Source organism: Symphodus melops (assembly GCF_947650265.1).
Source record: "Symphodus melops genome assembly, chromosome: 13".
Taxonomy (NCBI): Eukaryota; Metazoa; Chordata; class Actinopteri; order Labriformes; family Labridae; genus Symphodus; species Symphodus melops.
In genome coordinates, this window is record NC_136703.1 from 14,419,026 (window position 1) to 14,445,080 (window position 26,055).

A 26,055-nucleotide genomic window follows, 5' to 3' on the forward strand; every position below is an offset into this window, starting at 1 on the left:
AATGCAATGATATTGGAGGAACAGGAAAAGTCGTTTTTGTCAGTGAAGATGTGTTTTTCTCAGACACTATCGAGACCCCACAGCAATGTTTAAATGATGAGATGATCGTGACCACACATGGCATAGTTACAGTAGTAGTGTACTTTTTTGAGGCATGCGTATTAGTAACTCAAATCCTCTGACATAGTATTGACATCTAATGGGATTTTAAGCAGGCATGGATCTGAAGACAAACATACAGCTCCAGATAAACACTCAAGATAAAATAAAATGTAAAACATAAATGGAGAGTGTACATAGATCACTCAATGTGTTCTACTGGTAAAGCTGTAGACTAACCTTAATGAGATGTTGGTTTTCAACCGGCTAGAGAGGAAGGTTGTTGTTGTTGTTTTTTTAAATGTATTTTGGAGGCGGTTACTTTCTGATATATTTATGGACATGTATATTGGTTAAAGAGATGTACAATTGGAGGCATTTTCATCACAAAACACTTATTTTTAAAGGAGTTCTATCATATCTGGGTTCCTCTCATCTCTTAAGCTGAGTAAAGTAGCGTGATGGTTCACTCTTGTCTTGTTCCAAAGATTTGAAGGAAGAAGGAGAAGATGTAGATGATATCTAGGTAGATGTTGAGAGTGGCAAAGACGTACTCTTCTGGACTTATGGTGTAACGCTTGTTTCCAATGAGGAGCTGGGTGTCAAATGCCAAAAACTGAAACAGAAAATAAAACAGTTAAGATAGCATATTCTTTGTCTCTGATTTGGATAGTCTACAATGAATGATGAGTTATCTCAATTACCATGGTGAACAATATGGCTCCCAAGACAGCGAAGGTTGCATCCAGCCAGGGAACCTACAGTATATAGCAAATGACTTGATTAGCTCTAACTCAGGTACTAGATCATCAAAAAGGTCCAGAATCTCAATTCATGAAATGGTAGATCACAATCACAGATATGGGCGAAGTCCCCATAACTACTAAATATATAGACTACCACTTAACTTTTGTGTCTTAAGTTACTGCATCATCTGATGACTCTCCACATTTGATTCTTACGTGACACAACTGAGGAATTTTCATAATTTGTGAAGTTGCACTTACATATTGATAGGGAAGGACGATTGTCAGCACCAGTCCAGAGATGAACATGACCATGCAGAAGATACAAAGCATCCCTTGGCATGATGTCACATCAATCTGGGTGAAGAGAGCACATGAATAGCTGCTCAACTGAAAATGCTATAATTAACATAGTCAGTCCTCCCCAGTTCATTGTTAATATTAGACTACCTAATCAGTCCATTAAAACACTTTGTTGTTGCTGCTTAAAAATCATTGTGCTATTATGACTGGCACTATAAATCTGTTTATTTCATTATTGCTAAAGTTGCTTTGTTTGTCTCTATCCAGCTCTTTTTTCCCCCACATCTCCCTTTATTCCACTTCTCACAGTTGTGGCAGATGGCTGATCAACATGAATCTGGTTCACTTTTATTTTGCTGAATTCAATTCCAAAAACTTTATTTGTCCCCCGGGGGCAGTTCAAGAAAGAATGTTGCTCAGAGCTCATGGTGAATTAATGTGTGGTCATTGTAAATAATATAATAAAGAGAAAGGTCGAGATCTGCTCTTTTCACTAATTGTTTAAACATAGCATTTGCTAAGGATTGGTGTATGTTAATCAAAATATTAAATATGGCCCACATTATTTTTTTGATAACTAAAATGAATACCATAAAATAGATAGTAATAATACAGAAGAAGAAAAATGTTGTTTTCCGTACCTTAGTTTGAAAGCTGAAGACTGTGACTAGGAGACACACTGATGCTGTGATACCCAGACACATCAGCACTGACTTTGTATTATAGAAACTAGAAAAACAAGCGAACAAGACATTATCAATCTGCATAATTATCTGATAATTATCTATATCCAAAAGTCCTTGTGATGTCTTAGAAAAATCACTACGGATACAAGACAGAATACAAGGTAACACTCAACAGTCACATATTACAGAGTTCAGACATAAACGTTTACCTGGACAACATCCCTGTCATGTAGGAGAGTGAGAGGGTCTGAAACAGAATGTTAAATGGTAAATATATATCATGCGTTTGTTCACAATCATTCAAATGTCATTTGATGATCATTTGTGAAAAACAACAAATTCACAAATATTGGTAATCCATTTATGTACTTAGTACAAAGTTGTCTCTATCAAAATATTATGTACAAATATCTGCCGTGTACTTACAAATATGGCAAGCAGAATCAGATTCCATGGGAATTGTCTCCTGTAGGTGTAAGAAAATGAAGTTTAAGCACTGTAGCTAATCGATTTTTTTTTTTTTTTAAAGTTGCAATTTACCTTTAGCAATTTTTAACTGACCTTGGTGCTGAGCAGCAAGAAATAGTCAGGTATGTGACAAAGAACACAGCACTGTTGAACAACAGAGAGTTTTAATTACATTTTCAAATACAGGTTCGATTAATAAAAAAAAAACAACAACAAAAAAACACTTGTATTTCTGACATTAGAGTGATAAACAACATCACTTACTAGGAGGCCCAGTACCACCCCGGGTTGGTTTGAACATAGTCCTTCACAGGGTCACTAAAAGCAACAAGTTCTCAAGTAAGAAAACTAACCAGTGAAATTTGTCTAAAAATGTTGTCCAAAATAAGACTGAATTGAAAAAGGCTTGTTCAACACTTGCCAGAAGGTGAAAACAGAAACTACAGCTAGGGTGACCAATAGTTGGATCATCAAGATGGTATACACCTAAAAAAAATAGTGAAAAGATTCCATCACAGTACTTGCAGTTTAATAAGTGTTAATTTAAGAGAATATTTTCAGTGATTCACAGTTTGCACATTGGGCTGATCTCGATGTGATGTTGGTGCTCTTGGTACCTTACGGATGAAGATCCTCCGGATGTTGAGATCATCCCAGGTGAACTCTGTAAGCATCTCAGAATCACTGTAACAAGGAGCGCTGGTGCCTGCTGGAGTCAAGAGTTTTTGCAATTTTTTTAAAGTCTTTTTCTCCTCTATGTGGAAATAATTTATTCCCATCACTACAGAATCACCCAAAGACAATAAAAATTGTAAAGTTCATATGCTAATGATAGCGACACACAGAAACCTTAAAATGATTAAAGATTCACAGGTAAAGTTTTGTCATACCTGCAGTGGCTTCCTCATAGCTGGGAGGAGATGGTGGCACTACGGTATCTCCCTTGGAGGAGCCATTGGCTGCCTTGTTGGCAAGTGATAGCTGAAAACCCAAAAGATTAATAATTTGTTACTTTAAGTGTGCATCTTTTTTTAGTCTGTTGCTTACATTAAATGACATAATGAGGTGTGACTTCTCTATTGCAGTGACTATTAATTTTAAAAACATATTTGAGAACACCCGGTCATATCACATCAGTTATAACGAAAACATTAATGAATTATTGATCACAAATGTTGATATAGCACAAATAATAAAACCACGTGACTTCTAACATGTTACTTGCACTGGTTTTAGAGTTATGGTCACATGAAAAGATAGGCTATTGAAAAAAATAATACTTAAGACACTTTTTAATCTTAAAGACATAAGATAAGGTCAAGAAACAAGAAAATTGTGAAACAAAAAAACGATTCAAATGTGTAATTATGAATTAATGTAATGAAAACAGACATTTGACATTGACATTTAAAGGCACTGGGTAGGAAGAAACTATATTAAAGTATGTTAATTAATAAATTAAAAACACAAATGACACATCACTGTGTAATTTCCCCAAGTGGGTGAAAATAAGTTACTTAGTCACTTCAGAAATTGTAAAGTTATTAGGATTCACGATACTAAAATATATATAATGCGCATTATATAATGAGGTGTGACACGTTTTTTTCAAGTCAACTATATTTATGCGTTTATGCGTGTGTAGATGTGTCCCTATCAAACAGTAACTTCTTGATGGTCCCTTAGTCTCCATCTGTCGAATATTTAACTTCAAACCAAATTCATCGCGATCGTTTGCTCAGTCCTCATACTTATAGTACCAACCAAAAGGGAACTCTGTTAACCCTTAATGATTTGACATATAAAATAAATAATTACAGCCTACATGAATAAAATATACAGAAAGGAAAGAGATACCATGACTAAATCCGGTGAGATAGCGTCGGCTAAGTAAAAAAATACTATAGCCTACTGTCATAAAATGTCCTACTACAAATCATCATCGTCATAATACCAAGAGACTGCGTCATCAGTATTTTGGTATATTTCCTTCAAACATTTGTCAACCGTTAGACCAAGATGATGGAGTGACGACGCACACAGTCCTACTGTTACGTAACAACTTGCAGAAAGCCAAAATATAGAAAAGACATGCGGTAAAGGACGGAGAGATGAATTGAATGGTACAGTAAATAAAAGCTTATACCTTGCCGTGCGTCATGATGCCTCTGTGACGTGTTGAAGTAGGTAGTCTTGTTCGGGATACCAGGCAGTGGGTTCCTGTTTCTTCTCTCAATAATGTAGATCTTGGATAGGTAAATCTACACTGTCAGAACTAACCTTATGTAAGCGATGCTCTTCTAGCCTGCTCAGACTAAACACTGACGATAGGCAACCCAAAACAACGCATTTAAGACTAGTGCAAATCCCCCTCCCTCACCCACTGATAGATGTTCTAGTAACATCCAGATGAAACTGTGCCATAGCGCAGAGATGGGACTGTACCACAGCACCAAATTAGAGGGGAGGATGATGACTACCTGATCTGTTTGGAGGAATAAAAAGCCTTAAAAATTCTGCCAATGTAGTCTGCAGCTAACTTCTAGAAGACTCCTAGCATTAAACTCCCCATGGTAACACCTCAATAAGTAACAAAAAGAAAACTCGGAAAGGTTACATATAAATGAAATGTACAATATGTACACTTTTATTTAGAAATGGAAAAGAAGGAAGAAATGTGAAGACAATACAGGGGAAGAGTGCTGAAAAAAAAAAAAAAGTAAAACTGACCTAATGATTTCTCTTTTACTTAACACACAAACGCTTGAATAAAAAAAAAAAGAAAGTCATTACCCTATTATTTTGGATATGTATTGATCTCTTAGTAAACCCACCTTTTCATGTCTGTGTTTGAAGAATATGACGAGACTGCATTACTGATCCACATGAGGAAACTCACCGGTGAAAAGTAATCTTAGCAACCTCATCAGCCAATCTTCTTGTAGGTCGACTGAATGTGAAAAAAAATCTTATGGACATGTCTGAAAAAGTAGCCAGCAATTTACTGGACAGATGAAGGTACACATGGCCACGTTCAAAACGCTTTCACAACAGAGATTAATAGTAAAAAAAAAAAAAAAAAAAAAAAAAAAAAAGACCCTCCTGAAATAAAGTATCAAGGCAAACATAAAAATGGAAATTCAATTGAAATGTAATGTAAAACACATTGGGGTTTTTTCTCTCAGGCATATACCACTGACACAATACATCTATAATCAGTAAAGCATGAATGAACCCATTTATGTTCTGTCACATCAGTACATCTCTCCCTCCCCTCTAGTTCCCTCTAGCCTCAAGTCTGTGTCGTTCCTGCCCAGTGTGAACAGACTGACTACAGCCATCAAAGCAGCCAGCATCATGACGGCACATCCTCCAAACATGTGTCTGGTGCCCGTGCCACCCTCCCCTCCACCTGTTCCTGAAATCTCCCCATGCAGTGCCAGCAGCCCCAGACAGGCCAGCAGGTGCAGTGGCAGTCGGAACCAGGCCAGCACACCGGCCCGCTTCTCCTCCGGGATTACCCTGCCCTGGAGAAAGCTGACAGCAGGGAAATAGAGCCCACTGGCCAGCTCCAGCAGCAGGAAGGCCAGAAAGGATTCATGAGGTCTTGGTTGGCCGGGGGCAGTGGAGAAGGTCAGCATAAAGAAGGAGAAAAAGGCCATCAGAACTGCCAGGCAGAGAACATGGCCAGGCTGTAGACGGTAGCGTATGGAAGTGGCTAGACGGTACAGCAGGGAGCCGGCCATGCTAGCAGCCATTAGGCAAGAGAAAACTATTCCCAAAGGAGGCCCGTGTGGGTCCAGTACTGGGGTCCAAAGGAAAACAAAAATGTATAGGACACTTTCAAAAAGAGCCTGCACTCCACCCAAAAGCATTACTCTCTTGTCTGACAGCAGGCAGCGCAGCCCTTCATGGAAACTGCGAGAGAAGCGTGCTCTAGCAGACAGACGGGTCACACCTCCATTTGCAATGCCAAGCAGCAATGTTTGTTTATCACTTTCTGGAGTCTCGTCAGCCTCCTCCTTGCCCCAGTCTGTAAACACCACCCAGCCACAGCAAATTAGACAGGGAACAGCCAGGAGGAAGGGAGCCACCGGCCCAAGGTGTAGCCACTCGGCCAGTAGGTTGGCCACCAGCCCTGCTCCCACAGCGAGCCCGTGGTTCCAGGTAGCAGCTTTAGTGAAAGTGCTGGGGATCCACTCCTTGGGGAAATCATGGACATCGACATGACGATGCACATACCAGGATTCAAATGTTGTTGAAAGCAAGGATGTGGACAGACCTCCCAGGACCCGTCCCACAATCAAAACAAAGTAGTCTCTTGATAGCTTGGTGAGACAACAAGCAGAGTAGGACAGGCAGAAGAGAAGACATGTCCGTCTGCGTCCCAAAGCTTGAGGGAGCCAACCTGAAATCGGAGCAAACAGAACGCAGGACGCCAGGCCACACACATATAATATGGCTATTTGGGACTCCAGGAAGCTGTAGTGGCGGTAGAGTTTGTAGAGGTAAGGACCCTGGAGCCAGTCGGCCCACAGAGCCAACAGGTACGCCCGAAGGAAGATACTCTGGAAGCGACGGAAAGCTGGGTTGGCCACAGCAGTGGGAGTGGACTGAGGTGGCGTGAGGCGGCGTGCTGTGAGCTCGAGGACAACACACAGGACGAGCAGAAAAAGGATGGCAAAATACGCTGTCACCAACATGATGAACTGCTGCAGCAACTGGAGGTCAAGCTGGAAGTCCTGGAACTTTTTCCACGTGTTTGATTATATTTCTCTGCAGAAAGAAAATAGGTGACATTAAGCATACATTATAGGGAAATGTTTATTCCCGTTTATAACTGGCGTGGCTAAAAAGCTTTTCGGTAAAGGACATTAACATGTTACGACCGGCATTATAGTCAGGTTGTAACATTTGACATTGATGACAGAAAGCCTTAAATTAGTTTCACTCGTAAATACGTGTTTAAACTTACCTGCATGCTCCTGTTATTAAACTGACGCTAGCTTAACAGCTCCTACTACTTACAACTACATGTTTGTTTTATACGAGGGTTATATTATGTTTTACTTACCGTGCTGTTTGACCTGTATTCCATTTTAGTTTCACGATGTACCAAAGTGATAACATATAACTTACTAAGTGATGGGGAAAGATAATGCAACTGCTCCTTTAGCTGCAAACAGACTATTCACTTCCGGGATCCGGGTTCCGGGTTCCGGCATCTTCTAGCACTTCACCACACAGTGGCGCTCCCATGCTGCATTTTGAGCTCCAACTGTAGCAGCTGCTTCATGTATCCAGACAGACATCGATTGCGGTTTTGGAGAGCCAATTAATTATTCAGGTTGGATTTTATTCGTTTGTTAACAGTTCGTCGTTTTGATTTAGTATTTCCTTTTGACAATACTACTATTAGAGTTGCCTTTTTTGTTAGCTAGCAGGCAACCTGCTTTCCACGTAACCAGCATGCACAAATAAATAGCATGTCATAAACACGGGTAATCTATCTACCTATCTAAAAAAAACTAACAAAAACTTTAATTCTATCATCTATCTATAGGCCTGCCTACATCAATCTATATTCAGATCCAGTATGTGCGACTTTAAGTTACATCATACTGTCCTTAAACCGTACAATGCTTAAATTAACTGTAAAAAAAAACCGGCAGACACACAGGCAGAATGATACATAATCTGAAGTTTATATCATTTCTATTAAGGAATACAGATTTACAAAATATACAAGATGTCCTCAATCATCCATAATCAAACAAGCAAACAGTCAGAGGACCAATCAACAAATATATCTCACCCAAAAAATATCTCTTTAGTTTGTATGACAAACATTGAGGGCAGAGGAAGGATGCATGTGGAGTGAATGCTGGTGTTTTCAGGGATTATGCTGGTTGATATCATCACCCTAACCCTATCTGATAGCAGAGAAAGTGTATAAACCATCTGACAACGACATATCCTCCTTTGCAACGTCCCCTTGGCATGGCCAAACCCCCACCTGGTACAGTAAGGTCAGTACATTCCTCTTCATACCGAACTCATCTGTCCGATACAACATAGCAGTTCAATCATTATGACAGACATTTGTAAAAACACATTATTTACAGCAAAAACAAACAAAGGAACAAAACAAAACTGACATGCATAGAGCACCTCCAACAGCCCAGATGTGATACAATATAGCAACACAGATATACGTTTTGGGAAATAAAATGAAATACCATTAACTTATAAAGTTGGCAAATTTTTTAACCCAAGTCTTTTCTGGAAGATCCGTCAAAAATAGTAAGAGAGAAAAAGCATCCAAATGTGTACAAGTGACACATTAATAAATTGGTCTCATTCCAGTACCAATACAGATGGTATGTGAAACAGTGATACACGTTTGCCTTACTAGCTCAGATTGTACTATGTATTATATACAAGTTCCCTTTGATTAGAACACAAACTGAAACGTCATCATTGATTATGGTCCCTAAGTAATAACCTTTTGGAGCTATGATATCCATCTTTCATCTGCTTGTTGATACTGTATGACTTAAGAATAAACTGAAACAGAAGTGAACTGGCCTTAAATCCTAAATACACTGGATATAATGAACAAGTGCACAAATGAAGCATCCAAAAGGGTAATAGTTACTCTACACAAAATTACATTTTAAACTGGAACGATGTCTTCAAGAGATGTTGAGGTTTATGTGTATTATTCGTAAAACGTGAAGCAAAAAGCTCAATAACGAATCAGGAAGAAGTTTGCTCCTGCCCCTATTTTTCCTTCTGAAAACGTCTCCTCAGATTGCATTGTTCATTGTTTCTCACTTTTCAAGAAGGTCCTGCCCTTGGAAGAAATTACGTGTGCAATTGTGTCTGTATGTGAAGCGACTGTATATATTTGAACTCAACAGTTTGTGTCTGTGTCCTTATAGCAACTGTAACTCTCAAGGGTCGATTCGAAAGGCCAACAGTTTGTCAGAGTGCAGGTTGTTGAGGGTGCGCAGGTCCGGCAGGCGCAGGAGGAGTTTTGAAAACAGGGCCATGTCATCAGGGCGACGTCGGCTGATCAGTGAGCGTAGGGCTCGGATCAAACCCTCCTGAAGCTGCTCAACAGCCCGCATGTCTGAGATGCCAGAACGGTCTGAGAAGGACACAAGAAGTAAACGTGAGTGCTGTACAGAAACAGTTGCTATAACATTGGTTCATTCATTAATGTCACTGTTCAAGTTAAGTTCAAAAGTCCCCCTGTCTCACCTGCAGAGACCAGCACCACAGCCATAAAAAGAGCCATCTCATCAGGTTCCAGACCCAGGGAGCCCAACTTCTCACTGAACTCAAACATTGCATCCAGCAGGGAGCTCATGCCCAAGGCATGCAGGGTGGAGAGGGGATAAGTCTGGCCATTCAGGAAGGTAACTGTACGCTCCCCGGCATTAAACAAGGTGCTGAATCTCACCATCAGAACCTAAACACACAAGAAACAGAGACAAATAAATACATTAATATAGAGATAATGGAATTGTACACATAAAGAATGAATCCAATATGTTTTATTTATGCAAAAAGAAAAGTAATGATTGTTTTTACCTGGAAGGTGCCTGATTTAAGCAGCATAACCTGGTCTTGTTGGCCAAGCTCTTGAAATCCTGGGATGCCCTTGGCAAACTCGACCACCTCCTTGACAGCAGGAGTAAAGCACTGAGAGAAGGATTCCCAAATGTCCTGACTGGAGCGCTCTGGCCCAGATACAGGCCATGCATTGAGAGGACAGGCCTTAAAGGGAAGAAGAAAAAAAAGAACCATAAGTTGTTGATAAGAGAAATATATACCACAGAAGTGTTGATCTAATTCCATATGCTGCCTGCACTTACCAGCACTTTAGCTCCTGGAGCTAACTTCCAGGGGCAGGATGGTTGATTTTGGGGGCATCCTGCATTGCGGTAGCTGTTGTGATTTGCAGAGCTACTCCTCTGAGGTGTTGTGTTGTTTGCTTGATTGTGATTCTGATTAGCCGACACTGAGTAGGCATAGTGATTGTTTTCAACATTTTGGAAAGTATGCTGGTTGTCTTTAGGGGCAACTGGGCATTGACTTGCATGTGCAACAGGGCAGGACTGATAACTCTGAGTGGGGGTGGGTTGAGTGGAGGCTTGGGTAAAAGCAGCATCCTGAGACAAGTGAGCTGTGTTATTGTTGGTGGAGATGTTAGCCCTCTTGGCTGGCCTCTCCTGGCTGCTGTTGTTCCTGTTGGTGAAAATGTCAGAGTAGGCTCTGGAGATGGCCCCGATGGCCTCTTTTGAGTTGCCATCTTCTGAGCTGGAGGGAGTTTCCCTCGATGAGGATGAGTCCATTTCCATGGCAGCAGATTCATTTAGGCTGTTCATGTAGCTCTGCATCTCATCAAGAAGTCGCTGCTTCTCTCGCTTGGGGATGCGGCCAAAACGCACAGCTAGGGAAAAAACACAGAGTTAGTTATAACACAGACATTAATACAGAAATTCAATTTGTATGGATTGTGTTGTACTCTCACAATATGCTCTCTCAATGCATTCAAATTATTTATAAAGATGCTTCTTTATAAATAGTTCTCTAATGTCCAAGACAAATCACTTCCTTGAAAATCGATTAACAGTTGCATTCTTCCTATGCTGCGGTTTTCATGTAGGAAATGTATGCCAGTCACCCATTACATAGACACACATAACTCCCACAACAAAAAACTTAAAGTGCTTTACATTTTCAAGGAGAATCTTCTAAGTTGCGATGAAAACTTCCTTCCGCCCACACGTATCACCATCCCCCTTCCCCTTCCCACAGTAACCATCAGCTGGAGAGGCTATTTATAGCCTTGCTGCTACCATCTGCCTCATCCTCTCCTCTAACCACCCCTATCTCCTTCCTTTGCCTGCTCCCTTCCTCTGTTTGTAAGTAGGGCAGTGGGGCAACGTGAGCGTGATGTCACTGGCGCAGAGATGTTGAGAGAGAGAGAGAGAAGGATGAGGGAGGTGGACTTGGAGGACCAATGAGATGGGAAGACAGTAGCGGGAACGTGAAGAGGTCTGATGTGAGAGGCAGTGAAATGTGAAGCGAGAGAGCGTCTGTGTGTGTGTGTGTGTGCTTGTATAAGGTGGAGTCAAATGAGGTAAAAAAGTTGAGCTGATGCAGCTACGAAGACTTTCAAAACTACATTTAAAGGTGTAGTAGAACAATTTTGAACAGTAAAAAAAGGTAATTATCGTATCTTGATGAGGATGCTTAAAAGTTGAGTTTCATTTGCATCATTTTTAAAAAAAGAAGAAAATGCAAACTCTAAAGCTGTTGCCCTAGATATGATGCTCTGGTTAGATGAACAGAGTGCCATCACATCAACAGACTCAAAATGTTTGCCCATAACACACAGGAATCAGCTGCCTGGTGTGAAATGAGGATGTTCCTCTTGTTGTGGGCTGCAGGCAGTTGCCTGTGGTTTTTGCGTATTGAAGTTGAAACAGAGCAAAATGGGGTTTTTAGGTTGTGGTCCCTTATGTGTTCAGAAATCTTTTCTAAAAGGGTCAACCTGACTGTTTGTTCTCTTATTGAGTCGCATCTCGCCAACCTATTTCTCTGTGCACCAGAAGTGTCAAGCACATGCAGAAATAACACTAACCTCTTTACGAGATTAGGCAAACGTGGGGTACTGGAGGGTGGAGATATGCAGAAACCATACTGAGAACAAGAAGACAGGCAAACTACCCCAAGTAGGTCATGATGCATGAGTACACTATAGGCCCAATTCTGTATTGTTTTTCTAGGTCAGCCGAGCTCTTTTTTTAAATCTGCGATGATAAGTGATCAATCACTGCTCAGCTATCAGTTCTAATACCAGTTGATGCGAGCATCATGCCTGATAAATCCTGTCACTATGATTTGCTTTTTTTCCGCATCAGTTGCCTTGTTGTTGCTCTATCCCTCATTAGTTGCAGCAAGACGCTATATGGGCAAACACAAGGTAATCAAGTTGACCCTGCTCCAATTTCTGAAAATAATTCCTGTGTTTGCTGCAGTTTTCCAGATGATAGATAGCTTCAGGGACCTTAAGGCTCCTCTTCTCATAAATCATTGTCTGAGGGGGAGATGTAAGAGAGCTGAGGGAACATGGTGTGTACTGGGGGGGGGGGGGGGGGTGCTGAACCAGAGCATTCAGATAACAGTATAGTGAGAGGGTGCGGCAAAGGACAGGTGAAAGACTGTTAGAAACTTTAAAGAGTGATACGAGGCCAGATCTTTGGCAGCACAATATACACCTTCGAAGGGCAAGGCAGGGGCTGTCTTATGATAAAGTGAGAGACTGAGCTACTGGCACCATGACCTCAAAAGACTTTCCGCATTACATTTTTCACACAGACCTACATATCATCACTGTGCCTCTTTCAAGTCACCCATTTCCCTTGCTGCTTTGGCTAATCAGAGCACTGTGGCATTCTAGCAGAGGGTCCCTCGTCAAAAGAAAAAAAAAAAAACATGTGTCAGGAAGTCTCACCATCTCTTGACATGCCAACAGAGAGGCATTTCTTGAAGCGGCAGTGTTGGCACCGGTTGCGGTTCATACGCATGATCAGACAGTTCTCATTCTTCACACACATCTTGTAGTTGATGTTCTGCTGGATGCTGCGTCGGAAAAAACCCTGACACAGGAAAAAAAAAAATAAATCCAGAGTGAAACTGGTGCACCAAAATCAAAAAGTGTACAATTATTTTGCTTGATTTTTTTGATAAGGGGCTCACCTTGCAACCTTCACATGCATGCACTCCATAGTGGAAACCTGATGCAATGTCTCCACAGACTTTGCACAGCAGGACCATTCCACCCGTTTCTGAGGAAGGGGAAACAAGTTGTTAGATAATCTGCAAATACTGTTAGTTTTAAATTGCAATGGATCTAAGTAGCGAGAAAACACTTACTTGTGAAGGTTCCTGTGAATCCACATGGCCTTTTTCCTACAATGGGGTGTGTATAGGTATGCTGAGGCGGGGCTGCTGCTGCTGTTGCCGAGGGCCCACTGTAGACCTCGGGGAACTGGAACACCAATTTTGAAGACGGGGTTGTGCACCCTGCTGACCTCTGTTTAAATGGCCCGATCTCTGTGAAGGTAACCTCCTCTGGAGACGAGGGCTGGGAGTGTGAGCAGGGCGACTGTGTCTGGTACCCACTGGAGGGGCTACCGGGGCTGGGGCTGGCACTGCCTGAGGATCCTGCATACAGGATGACTCCTCCACCTCCTACAGACAAGGGAATAATGAAGATGAAAAGTTAATTTGAATGTGCTTACAAAAGTACACACCGTCTTTTAGATTCTGTTATGGGTGGCATAGGTTGTTGCATGCTCTACATGCAGCCCATAGTATGTTGATGAATTGCAATGGTGTAAACGTAGTGATGTTGTCCGTCCATATTTCCTTAGTAGTCCAGCTACTTTACAACTTTGGATGTGATGTAATGATTCACAATCTCTGGGCTGCAGAGAACAGCTCGTAGAGTTTGCAGCGTCGTTGCCTCATCCTGAGTGTAACAGGCATAATGGTGCGCTCGAGCGGATAAAGTGGGCGCTAAAAATACTGCTGGTTGCACAGCAACAAAGCAGGCGGGCATGCACGAGCGGCACCACCAAGCGCTTCTTTTTTGTAAATAATTCCTGCGTCACGCGCGTGCAGTAGGCTATTAATGGAGGCACTGTTCATGTAAGTTGATTTTTTTTTTTCTCGTCCAGCTGTTGTTATTAGTGAAGTTTCGCTCATCTCATCCCACCCTCCCCTCTGTCTCTCACTTGTAGTCATGCGCTGTGGATGAGCTGAGACACGGCCTCACGTGTCTGCGGGGTCTGCTGCCTCCTCCGCTCCAATAATAGCCTCGCTCCCCTGGCACCGTGCCCAGCGCCAGCTAACAACACGACACCTGACCGCCGTCTCACATGCATGGACTCCTGACACGGTTACTGCCCGAACCAAATCCGCAGTCTCGTGTTGAAATATACAACAGTTTAACTCGGAACGGTGTTTACAAACATGCGCGGACTGCTGGAAGGCACCCCGAGCGTGAGATGGCACCAAGCCTCCGCTACTGCTACTGTTCATGCGCCACCAATAGTTTGAGAATGTGAGTCACGTTTTTGCAAAGGGCAAACCTCAATTTTATAGTCTCGGCTGCTGTAATAATACACTAACAACTCAGTGTACAGTAGATACCCGCAGAGAGTCAAATTCTATTCAAATCAAGTTATTCATTGCAGCACTACTAAACAAATGTTGGACCAATTTAAAATGTGACTCACTGACTGGCTTGTAGAAAGTTTCTAACTTTTTAATAATTTTCATCCACATTTTTTGTGATTTCACCATGCCAGTAGAAATGATGTGAGTCATGCATAGGTGCAGTAGGTCTGTCCCTGTGTGTTACCCTCTGTAGCAGTGACATTCGTTATAGCTCAAAGGTTTCAATAATCCCTCAACTAGCACGTGTTGCTGGTTTGTTGACTCATGCCAGAGTCCCAGACAGACAGAGCTAGCAGATGCAGGCTTGAGCTTCATGGCTTCCTGAGCTTACATACAGTCAGTGGCCCAACCCCCTGCTCCACCCAAACACATTGCATGTCCACCTGAAGGCTCACATGTACAATAAGTGTTTATGAATGATCCCTAGAGTTCCAGGGGTGCTGTAAACACTGTCAATAAACAAGCCCTTTTACAGACGGCTTTGGAGTATACAGGCTTATATCATCACCTATTTCCCAAGTGTGGTATAGTAGAAAGGTTTAAGCTACAGGCAAAGGCAGTCAAACATTCATCTGTCTTCTGCTCATATTTTGTAGAGCAAACATTGTTTCTTCATTTTAAATTCAAATATTACCTACTCTTAATTGCAAGTCCATAAATCACGTAATGGGGCAGTGTTGCTAAATTTTGTCCCCCTTATTGGTAGCCTGTTATAAATCAGTCAGTTTCTTTTTTGACCTCTGGAGATTTTATATGTATTCAGTTATTTTCTTCCTCAGTGCCCAGTTTTAACTTAGCCTACCCGTGCAAGCACTAATCTGCCTGGGACCGGAGGCAGGCAGAGAAACGTGAGCACTGTGAGTGGTGAGAGCAGTGAGCAGTTTACAGGCACAGAACTCCTCTCCTTTCTGTTCTTCTTGTCCTTTATCTCTGACTTTCATGCCGCTCACAATGCAGGACATGAACTATACAGCTACAAATAGAACAAAGTGGAGATGTCCATAGTGTGCTGTATGTTTGCCCTTGTGTTGCAGTCCCTCGCACAACTTTCGCTGCTATAGAACATGTTGGCTTTGACAGAGAATTATGTATTCAGAGGCCAGTAACAAGAGTCATTGTTTGCCTGTGAACATGGCCAATCTTTGAGCACTGCTTCTGTTCACTCTAGACTTCATTAACTCCAGCTTGTGTAAGTAGGTCAATATCACAGGAACTTGATAGAACTGTGTCTATGCGCCTGAAGCATCTCTCTAAAGTGATGCCGCACACACCAGCTCGGGCTGGTGCAGTTATCAGGAGGAAGTAGATTATCACAGAGGAGCAGAGTACGATTAATATCTTCTACCACCTGTTTTATGTTGGTTGTGGTGGACTATATATTTGGCATGCATGTTGTCAAAAATGCTGTAAAGCATCAATTGTAATTGTTTTATTGTCGCTATTTGTTTATTTTATCTGTTTCAGCAAATGTTGAGGGAGTCCCAGCATAATAGAGATGTGTTTAACAGCAGAGTCACGTTTAAGCTGAAATCCTAAACGGATGTGTGCCCTGAACCGAGGGGTTGGGGACAGATGTTGCCGAGTAAAAAAAATAAAAATCAACTCAGCTTCCATCACACTGTGATTCAAACGAGAGAGAGAGAGAGAAACGCTTCCTTTCCCTAACAGGAGTCACATGAGGCGGGAAAACGTGACGAGAAAGAGAGAGAGAGAAAAATAAGTGCACGGAATCGCTGACCCACTGACCAAGCTCTCCCTCACCATCACCGCAGGCGGCATCAACGCTGAAGCGTCCGTGAGAGCGCGGAAGCGGCGGAGAGGAGGGCCCAGCGATCTCACGCGCCGCACGCGGCTCTGCAAAGGAAGCCACGTGAGGAGGATTTTGACAGAGCTTTCACTGGGAAGATTCAAAGCTGCAATTCCAGCTATGAGCAAGAGCTTCTATAGTCCGCCAGAGGCTTATAATTAAAGAGCCGAATTAAATAGAGCAGCGTTTTATGTGGGGATGGTGGTGAAGGGGGGGGGGGGGTCTGACTGTCAGCTGCTGCACCGCCTGCACTGTCAACTAGGCGCTGCATCCAGAAACAGAAGGGTTGCATGCCTGTTGTGCCTGTATGTTGCAAGTTTTTATAGGGAGAAAATGCAGATGTCGATGCAATTCCTCTATCTCCAGTGTTACATCCTGTATGCAATATAGTTTTCATCTGTAGCACTTTAATATAGGCTATAATAAGGGAGAATATATTCAGTTCAGTTTTTCCTCTCAATGAATTTTATCAACTGCTTGGGAGATTTCAATCAGACCTGCTCTTGTTTTTTAAGGAGCCATGATCCAATTTAATGGTAGCCTACATATTTTGATATTGTTGTTGCCAATGTTTTCTAAGAAAAGCCGAAGCTACTGTGTGAGACTCTGGATTTAATAACTTATTGGACAAGCTTAAAACATATTGGGATTTGCACATTAACGGCACCAGTATTTTTAAAGTTGACTTTATGGAGTTATTTTTTTATCCATGGCCAAACCATGTGAGTTGTTAGAGTTAGTGAGTTGTGTCTGAACAATTTTGTCAACCATTTAAAACGGTACACCAAAACAAATAATGACCTGACTGATTAGGAGGAATCGCGCTGAATTGAAGAATTGACTGGGCTTACAGTAATGTAGAAAACCTCCAACAGGGGTGTGCAGGGAAATTATAAGTGAGATCACAGTGGAGGGAGTTATGCTGTGAACTTAATTTGACGGCTAATTGTATAGTGCAACTGACCATATTAAAACTACTGACTGAAAAGACCAAGGACATAAACGTCAGACTCCTGTTCTTCACCCTTCACATTAGTTAAAAGATGCTTTAGTTGATAAATACTTTTGAATATGCAAATCTGTTTGCATAATGAATACACCCATGTTTCAATATTGTTTTGGGAAGTAGTTGTTACTATTCTGTATTTTTTTGACATGTAAGAGACATGCTGTTAATATTCAATAACCATTGGAGTTAACGAGGTAAAGTGGGGGCTTTATGTCAACACACGCAAGCACATAAACACAACCTTATATTATAAACCTGACTTTCTTCAGCCCACCCAGGCCTCCTACTGCCCATTACTGCAGAAATATTATTTCCATGTTATATTGACTTTCTTAAAATCTGTTTATTGAACTCAAGATGTAGTCATGCGTATTCCATTAACATTTTAAGTGGGATACATGACAGGAAGAACCTTAACAAAAGACTTGTTGAAATTAAAAAAAAATTGCATTGTCTTAATTTGTAAGCATATATCAAAGGGGTTCATCCTATAAAACACCAAAGACCAACAGAGAAGCCCAGCATAGTCCTCTTCTTGATCAATATTACAAGTATTAGCTGTGATCCTTTGACCGCTCGCTGGTTCCTATTAAAACACTGGCCCACTTTATCAGCACAATTAGAAAGTCACACACCGGTGAATGAGTTCAGTGGTGCTCTCAGATCAGAGTGACATGTTAAAGGATCACAGGGTGCGCCCATCACCTGTGCTGGAACGTGACTTTGGCTGTTGTAAATGATTCACTGACATTAAGGAAAGGATGCAGAACGCATGTGCACCTTTGGCTGACCTCACACGCTGCCTGATACCACTTAACGTGAGGAAATCCTGCGGGTTATCAACTTTTATACTGCTGGCACTCAAGTGCTGGCCCTGATAATAACCCAACAAACACGCCCCTTATGCCAGAGTTAATGTTTTGTTTATTTCCTTCAGTGAGATGATAAATTGACAGAATGTGATTACAGTGACAGCTAGTGCACTGTAGATCCACGTGAGTTTGTTTTCATGGAGAGTAGCAGGAAGTGGCCAGCCTCACTCTGACCATGTTGCGAGAGCTGCAGTGTTGGCGCTGTGATTTGACATTTGAACGAAGCGTATTAACTTTGGAAGTTTACATAAAGTGCCACTATCACAATGTAGTTGATCTTGAAAATTGGCAGAGGTAGTTATTTTCATAAGGTTGATTTCGTGCACAAGCCCATTTGCTATTCACACATTAATAACCAACTATGCATAAATGTTAGTTCATGGATGTAAAATTTATTTTTTTTAATTTTATTTTTTTTACCTTTTCATGCACTTGATAAACACTCACAGAATAGGTTGTACAATACAATACGATACAATATAGGACTCGTGTACAGTGGTGCAAAATGAATGAAAAAGGAATATTAAACGTATTTCTTTTCAGCCAATTTGTAAATAAGAGAAATGCATCATTCTCTATTGATTGATCGCAACATGAATGAAAGCGCCGAACGATCACATGTCGATCAATATGTCTCTCTGTCATAGCCATCATTATCATAACAGAATCAGACTGTCAAGTAAAAGTTAAAGTTAAACTTACCACCAGGGCTGTTATCCATTCCTGATTGATGTCGGTAAGTGTTAGTAGACGTGAAGAGACGGACCTCCGTCTAAGTCACTATATTGGAGCAAAAGTCTTTAGCAGACAAGTGAGGACGTGAAGAATCGTTCCTGCGTTAAACACCTGCTCCATAGAGTGCAAATAAGAAAAGAGCGTAAAGTTTTTTTTCTTCTTCCCAGTAAAGAGTTCTGGTCAGTTCTGGTCAGACAGAAGTGAGTTGCGCAGGCGGGTCCTCTCAAAGGTACCTAGGTGCCTTCTGCGTTCTGTATACTGCTCTTCCGTTTGAGCGCGTGTGATGCTGCACGAGCGAAGATTAAAAGATTGTCATGAATTCCAAGAAAGTAGAGTCAGCGTATCCGTGAGCCTCAGACATGACACACACACCCACTGATTCAATCACGTTTGCAGGTGAGTAGGAAATGTGACCGCCTTTCCGTTCGCTCAACTTGTGTCCGTTTGTGGGAGATTTGGCGCTCTCTTTGTATCTCGCGGAGTCTTTTCTCTCCCTCTCTCACCGTCACGCTTTTGTGCATTTTCATTGGCCGGGATCTGGGGCTGAGGGGAGTTTGATGCGCTTATTCGAGCGTGGTATGTGTTCAGTAAAGCCACGCTACATGTGCGCTCTGCATGTGCAGTTTAGAGCGCTGCCCTACTGATACACATTTTATGCAAAACGCAGAGCGCGTGGGACGGAGGGATGGAGAGATTGGAGGATGAAGCACATGGACAATAGGCGTGGCTCACCGTGACTGCCTGTTCACTGACAGACAGCCCTGCAAACTGATGGTAAACACTGAAACATGCCAAACAACAAACCAGAGCCAAGTGTAAAGCCCGCATGTGCCAAAGGAAACTGGAGTTGGTGAACCTGACCTCTTGCACGCAACAATACAGCTGCAGCCAGATGAACTCAAATCTAAACTATAGTGTTAAAACCAATCTGACATATCTCTATTTGTTTATGTCTACATATGGGACTTGTATCGCTTGAAACAATACTTTAGACCTACTCGAGGTGTTTAAAGAGGGACTCGACGTTATCAAATTAATTTTAAACCCATGTAAAAAAAAATTGTTTGCACAGCAAGAAGTTCTGTTAAGTGTTTCAGTGTCAGCAAAACAAAAAGCCCCCAAAAAACTTTAGCCGAGACTTACTTGAACATGCAGTAACCGCACTGGGCTTGTAGAAAGCGCCCCTTAGTGGCAGTTCATGATGTCTACACATAAGCAGTGGGAACAGGAAGATTCTATTTAACTATTTGGACATGTAGTTTTCATGACGTGTATGAATCAAGAAACAGTCTTTTTTGTAATAACAATAATAATAATATGTTGTATTATCACATATGATTACTTAAACCTTTTCTTCTGCCCAACTATTTCATTTTGTTGTTTACTGCTGTAATGAACGGTCATCTCATCTATATTCCACTTTCCTAATTCCCTTTCATATAGGTTACATACTTTCACGGTAAAGAAGATTTTCTTTACAGAAGTAGCTCAATGATGAAGTATAGATTCGGCTCAAATATGATACGTTCACGAAAAATATGAAGTTTGGTTTCAATTTAAATATACTAACACATTAGCCTTAATAATTTCTTTTGTTTATTTTTTTTCCCCCCATGTCTCATCGCTCTGTGACCAACACTTTGTGACGTGGTGTGCGGCAGTTCCTCTTGGGGTCACTAGGGGGAGTTAGAGCGCCAGAAATCTTCGCTCCCATCAACGCCCCTGAGCTTGCCGGCGGGACACAGAGACGTAATGCCAACAAACGAAGATACTCTGACTAATGACTGATTTATCTCCGACGCGTAGAAGACTAGCTACGCTTTAACAGAGGAACTTTCTGAAAAATAATAATAACAAAAGAACTAAATGACTTCCTCTCCTTCACAGTAAAGTTCGGTTTGCTGGCGCGTGGCATCCACTGTTTGCGCTTCAAACTTCTTGGCGAACGTGCGAGCTTTTGAAGCAGATACAGTACATCTGTGAGAGAAGAAGGTAGGAATGCTTTGTACTTTACATCATGCAGTGATTAATTGAATGTGTCTAAGAACTTAGTCCAATAGAGCTGCGTCTGACCGGGTGTGTTTACTGTGTGTGCGTGCGCGCAAGGGAGAGAGAGAGAGAGAGAGAGAGAGCACGCTATGGCAGGGAGGGCACCAGATAATTACAGGATACTCAAACGGTTTGGGGACTTTAGTAGAACAGAAGTTGCTGCCAACATACACACCTGCAAAGCTCTGGCTCGCCTGAGGCTTAAAAGACAGTCTTCATCACTGCCTGTCTGTTTCTGTGTCTCTATATCTGTCACTCATCCCCTCCCTCTCTCTCTCTCTCTCTCTCTCTCTCACACACACACACACACACACACACACACACACACACACACACCGTGTTGAATGTGTGCTTTATGTGCTTGGTGCCAGGTAAGGTGTGATGTGTTGCTGGTGAGAGACTTCACTTTATTCCAGGTTGAACCTCCCAGTTTGTTTTAGATTAGCTTGCAGGACGGTTGAAAGCTCGGAAAAAGCAAAGCAAATGAGTAAAGAATGCAGAAAATTTTCCAGTAGTAAGTCGACAGTGTGGAATTAGCCTCATGATCAGTAAGAGTTTTTTTCTCTCTCTCTCTCTCTCTCTCTCTCTCCATCATCCATGAATCAAAACAGAAGCAGACATCAGTTTAAACTAAACAAACTTATAGCTAAATACATATTTATATACCTACCCGTCATGCCAAAAAGAAGAAGCAATGAAAACGTTGGTTTTTCTCATGTTTCCTGCTCAGTATTTAGTGCCCAACTTTCTCACAAGGGCAGTTTTATATGCAGGGAGAGAGGCATGGAAAAGAAGACCTTTTCCTTTTGAGCTCACAGATTTGCAGTAATTACAGAATCACTTCCATATGTGGCTCTCTGGCTGCCTTCTAGCTGCCCCCACCACCCCTCTCTTCCCTCTCTCTTTCCTTTTCCCTCTTTCATTTGCATTCTCCCCCTATTCCTTATACTTTTTTTCCTGCTCTTTTATTTTTTGGCTTCCTCTGATGCACTCGGAGCATTTTTTTTTTTCTTCGTGAAACCACAGCTTAAACAAAGTTTATGATAATCAGAACATCCTGGCATTTTTGGCAACTGACGACGCTCTTTGGTGATTCAATTAGATCATGCTTGCCAACAAGAAAAGAGAGAGAGAGAGAGAATCTGTGAAGAAAATAGACATGGATGGGAGAGGGGAAATGTTGAAGAATATGGAAATATGAAAAAAGCGCAAGAATGGGAGCTCAGTGAAGAATTGGAGAGGCAGGAGTGCAGCAGGAAGGAGGGAGAGGTGGAACAGAAAATGAGGCAGAGAGAAAAAGAGAGGGAGGGCTGGAGTAATGCTTTTTGACAGAGGTGGGTTCAAGATGGGTTCATTGTGACATCATGGCGGATTCTTTTTTTTTTTTTTTCAAGGAAAGTATAGACAGGAGAGCCGTTCACCTTTCATTGGACACACATGGCGGTCAGCGGGCCTTGCGCTCATATGCTGGCACACACACCGGTAGCTGTGTCGACAACCTCCGAGTGCGCCTCGAAAAATGCACACAAACACACACTCTTTTTGTTTTCTCCTCGTCTCCTGCCTCCCTTAGTTTCTTTTGCCGTAAATCAAAAAAAAAAAAAAAAAGTTTGGGGCTCTTTTTTTCTCTCTCTCTCTTGCTGATTTGTGTCTTTGGTAGAGGAGCACATGATGGCGTGTGCCCTTCAGTCCCTAACACATACATTTCTCCTTTGCCATGAGTAACTCATTTTCCTGTGCGTAGTACTCCTCTGAGTATTTTTTTTTTTTTTCAACTTCAAGGCAGTTGGACTCTAAATGAGCGCACTTTGCCAGCTTGGATGAATGAGCTCCTTCATTTCACAGGATGTGTGTTTAAGTCTGTAACCAAGAAAGTGCAAGCAAGTGTATATTTGTATGTTGTGTGTGTATATGTGTGTGTGTGTGTGTGTGTGTGTTACTGTGTCCCTGCCTCCCTGCCTGTCTCAGTCAGTGTGGCAGCTAACTTTGTATGACATCAATCTGAATGTGGGGAAATAGTGATCTCATTACCGGCATCTTGTTACTGATTAAAACCTGCCGCCACAAGCACCAGCTCCCAGCGCCCCTTCTCACCTCGCCACCACCAATCCCATCAACCCCCTCTCCCTCCCATCATCCCTCTCTCTCCATCTTTTCTTCCCCTTCTTCTTTTTTTTCCTATTTCACACCCCTTACTCTCACATTCGGTGTACCTCTTGGTTCCTCTCTCTCTCTCCTCCCCCTTCGCTTTAACCCCACTAACCTCACTTCCTCCCTCCTTTGCTCTCTTCATCATCCCCCCCCCCTTTTCCTCCTTCCTCTCCGCATTTTCTTATGCTATTCCTCTGCCAACCAGCCCTCAGGCCTCTCCTCCGAAGCCTCCATGAATGCAAATACGTCGAATCCAAAGTGGAAACACACGACGAGAGTATGATGATTTCATGAATATTTCATATTTTTATAAACACACCCAGAGATGCTGCAGAGCTTTTTTGGGGGGGAACTGCAAAGCCCGCGTTAGGCGGCTGATTTCATGTGAGGAGCAGCCTTTTGTGCCGTTTTTCGACTTTTTGTCAGAGCGCACTGTGTTAGGATTGATGTCAGGGCAGTGCGTTATGATGTCACAGGCTGGAGTTAATGATACGAGAACAGAGAGAGGGGGGTGAGAGGCCGTGTTTCCAGCGGTGCCCTGAGAGAGAGATAGCACTCTGATCTATCTTCATTATCCCCCCACTCTGCAGCCTCCCAGACACAATGATCATAAATCTCTGCCTGGAGCACACTTTACTGACACTGAAACACAAACACGAGTAACCTCTAACCTTCTCGCTGCTACTGCCTACACATCCACACATCCACACACACACACACACACACACACATGCATCAACAGCAATACTCACAAGTGCATGTACCCAAATCCTAAGTTTCCCCCCCTGCTCAAGCCCCCTGTCATAATTTAATGCACTGCATGCCACGCACACTGACACACGACTCCCATCATGCACTTGACTGCACATTCTGACACAAACGCGTAATCTCAGTCAGCCTAATGTCATCACACGGACTTTAAATCCACTCTTTTAACTTCCTATCCCCTTAATGAATAACTTAACATACGTTTTTTTTGCAGCGGCCTATTGCCGTGTTTACTTACATGTTTCATTTTACTCAATTGCTGATTTAGTAGCGTTATGCAAACATTTAAAGGATTTCTATTGGCCGAAGTGGCTCCATAAGCATCCCATAAATCAAATGAAAACGAGATAAGGATCCGCTGAAGTGCTCTTTGCAGCTTTGGCTTAAAACCGAGCTTCCTGAATGTAAGATTTCTGCAAAAAAAATGGCAACAGCGCCTCTTACTGCATAGCCCGTTCATTCGCCCTGATTTGGAACAAGCAAATGCACAAGGAAAGGCGTATGAAAGAACATCTCAGCCGACTTCTTTAGACCATATGTGCCTGTAACATTTGGAAGTGCACAGAAAAAATAGGACATATCCTGAGTATTTTTTTTTGTTTTTGTTTTTTCTATCATGGCTCAACTTATCTCAGAGGATATTGTGTCAGTGTGTTTGGGGATAAGATCTCAGCATGTATCCGGCCAGTTTTCTGTGATTTACAAACGAAATAAGGATAAGTTATAGAAGGTCTTGCAGGTACCTGCGAGGACCAAACTAAAAGGTTCTGTGCCTGTCTCGTTTGTTGGCGATTCTTCCTCAGACTGTGCTGTTGACAGAATGTGAAGTGACGAGTGGAAATCTTTTAGATGAAGTTTTAAAATGAATAGTGTATGAATAAGTTGGTCACTTTGAAGAGGTTTCTGTGCACTATTTGTTTTATTAGAAATAAATACGACTTATTTTTTTAAATGTAATAAGCTAATCATATTTACACCATCCTCTTTTTTTTTTTTTTTAAACATTTAAGAAAGTGTAGTTTACCTCTGCTGTGCTTCAGAGGTGAAAGTGCCCGTTTGAGGTGCGCCCTCTCCTCCCAGCTCTGAGGTTTGAGGTGCTCTTCATAACCAAAACAACTTGAGAAACATTGCATTCAGAAAAAGAGGGCACACGCCCAGAACCACAAACACATAAACACAGATCTGAAACATATGATCTCATATGGAGAGGGGGGCACGCTTAGGGGCACACCCAAATCTGCTGCTGCTGCTGCTGCTGCACAGCTTTGCCATCTCACAGGGGACTTCCCTGCAGCTCTGTGCCACATCCAGTTTCTCGAGTGGTTAAAGTAACCCCCCCCCCCCCCCCCCCCACCTTAAAAAAAACAAACAAAGAAAACCTCTGTTTGTAAATATTCCTAACTGCATGATGTTTAGACGTTGGTAGGATGTTGTCCGATGTCGGGCGTACTAAAATATGTTCAGCATTATGTGGCAAATTCTGTAAACCTCCTTCACTAGTTCCTCAAATGTGCTTGCTCACATTTACATATTACATATTACTTAATGGAAGTAACTTTAATGTAAGTTATTGCAAAAAAAGAAAGTAGCATCAGCCTTGGCAGTAAGTGCTGCTCTAGAAAGATTGACTCAGAAACATGACGAGCAGTAAAACAAAGCTGATGAAACACAAGTACAGCACCTTCCCTACTCGCCTGTCAAAGCAGGCAGATGGGCCAAAAGCACTGACAGGCTTTTTTCCATAAATTGATCACACACACACACACACACACACACACACACACACACACACACACACACACACACGCGCACACACACACACACACACAGAGAATTAACGAGTGGATGAGGCTACTTTAAGACTCTTCCTGAAAAATAAAGCTATCTGCTTGCCATTTCAAAAAGGCATCTGTGTCAAATGAAAACACTGCATTCTGAGTTGTACTCAAACATCCTCTCCTATTAAACCCTGCATTTATTGATCGAAAGCGAATGAAATGAGATCACGACACGGCTCTGCTTTTGGACATTCTCAAGCAGTTTGTAGGTAAACCAACTCCCTTCAGCCAAGACGACTATGGAGAGAAAAAGAATTCACCCG

The 26,055-nt window shown here is 42.1% G+C and overlaps 4 protein-coding genes across 11 annotated transcripts in view; 1 reads left to right on the forward strand and 3 right to left on the reverse strand.

Moving 5' to 3' along the window:
* Positions 1-405: 405 nt before the first annotated feature.
* LOC306834588 (protein lifeguard 2-like) lies at positions 406-4,745 on the reverse strand. Its single transcript, XM_079360610.1, has 12 exons — positions 4,449-4,745; positions 3,193-3,283; positions 2,920-3,008; positions 2,724-2,788; positions 2,567-2,620; positions 2,396-2,446; positions 2,261-2,300; positions 2,044-2,081; positions 1,790-1,877; positions 1,107-1,202; positions 804-857; positions 406-715 (listed from the first exon to the last, which is right to left on the reverse strand). Exons 1-12 carry the CDS (start codon positions 4,461-4,463, stop codon positions 566-568), a joined length of 831 nt encoding a protein of 276 aa, XP_079216736.1. The 5' UTR covers positions 4,464-4,745; the 3' UTR covers positions 406-565.
* Positions 4,746-5,373: 628 nt separating this feature from the next.
* Positions 5,374-7,644, reverse strand: mfsd5 (major facilitator superfamily domain containing 5). Of its 2 annotated transcripts, none has more exons than XM_079360609.1 (2): positions 7,442-7,644; positions 5,374-7,078 (listed from the first exon to the last, which is right to left on the reverse strand). In XM_079360609.1, exon 2 carries the CDS (start codon positions 7,003-7,005, stop codon positions 5,557-5,559), a length of 1,449 nt encoding a protein of 482 aa, XP_079216735.1. In that variant the 5' UTR covers positions 7,006-7,078; positions 7,442-7,644; the 3' UTR covers positions 5,374-5,556. The 2 variants fall into 2 exon arrangements, with proteins under 2 accessions (XP_079216735.1, XP_079216734.1); XM_079360608.1 differs by having other exon boundaries at positions 7,377-7,644.
* Positions 7,645-7,988: 344 nt separating this feature from the next.
* Positions 7,989-19,578, reverse strand: nr1d4a (nuclear receptor subfamily 1, group D, member 4a). 2 transcript variants are annotated; one of them, XM_079360597.1, is made up of 8 exons: positions 18,954-19,578; positions 13,256-13,573; positions 13,079-13,167; positions 12,834-12,978; positions 10,186-10,763; positions 9,902-10,087; positions 9,569-9,779; positions 7,989-9,455 (listed from the first exon to the last, which is right to left on the reverse strand). In XM_079360597.1, exons 1-8 carry the CDS (start codon positions 18,970-18,972, stop codon positions 9,259-9,261), a joined length of 1,743 nt encoding a protein of 580 aa, XP_079216723.1. In that variant the 5' UTR covers positions 18,973-19,578; the 3' UTR covers positions 7,989-9,258. The 2 variants fall into 2 exon arrangements, with proteins under 2 accessions (XP_079216723.1, XP_079216724.1); XM_079360598.1 differs by lacking the exon at positions 18,954-19,578 and adding an exon at positions 14,119-15,039.
* Positions 9,638-26,055, forward strand: part of rarga (retinoic acid receptor gamma a) — a 54,906-nt gene continuing 38,488 nt past the window's right edge. For 2 of the 6 annotated variants that reach the window (XM_079360600.1, XM_079360607.1), the window contains exons 1-2: positions 9,644-9,726; positions 20,874-20,978. The gene's annotated coding sequence lies outside the window, so the exon portion shown is untranslated. Of the gene's footprint in view, positions 9,727-11,246; positions 11,379-19,673; positions 19,761-20,873; positions 20,979-26,055 lie in introns of those variants that run through there. The other 4 variants (XM_079360603.1, XM_079360602.1, XM_079360604.1 and 1 more) reach the window with 4 other exon arrangements.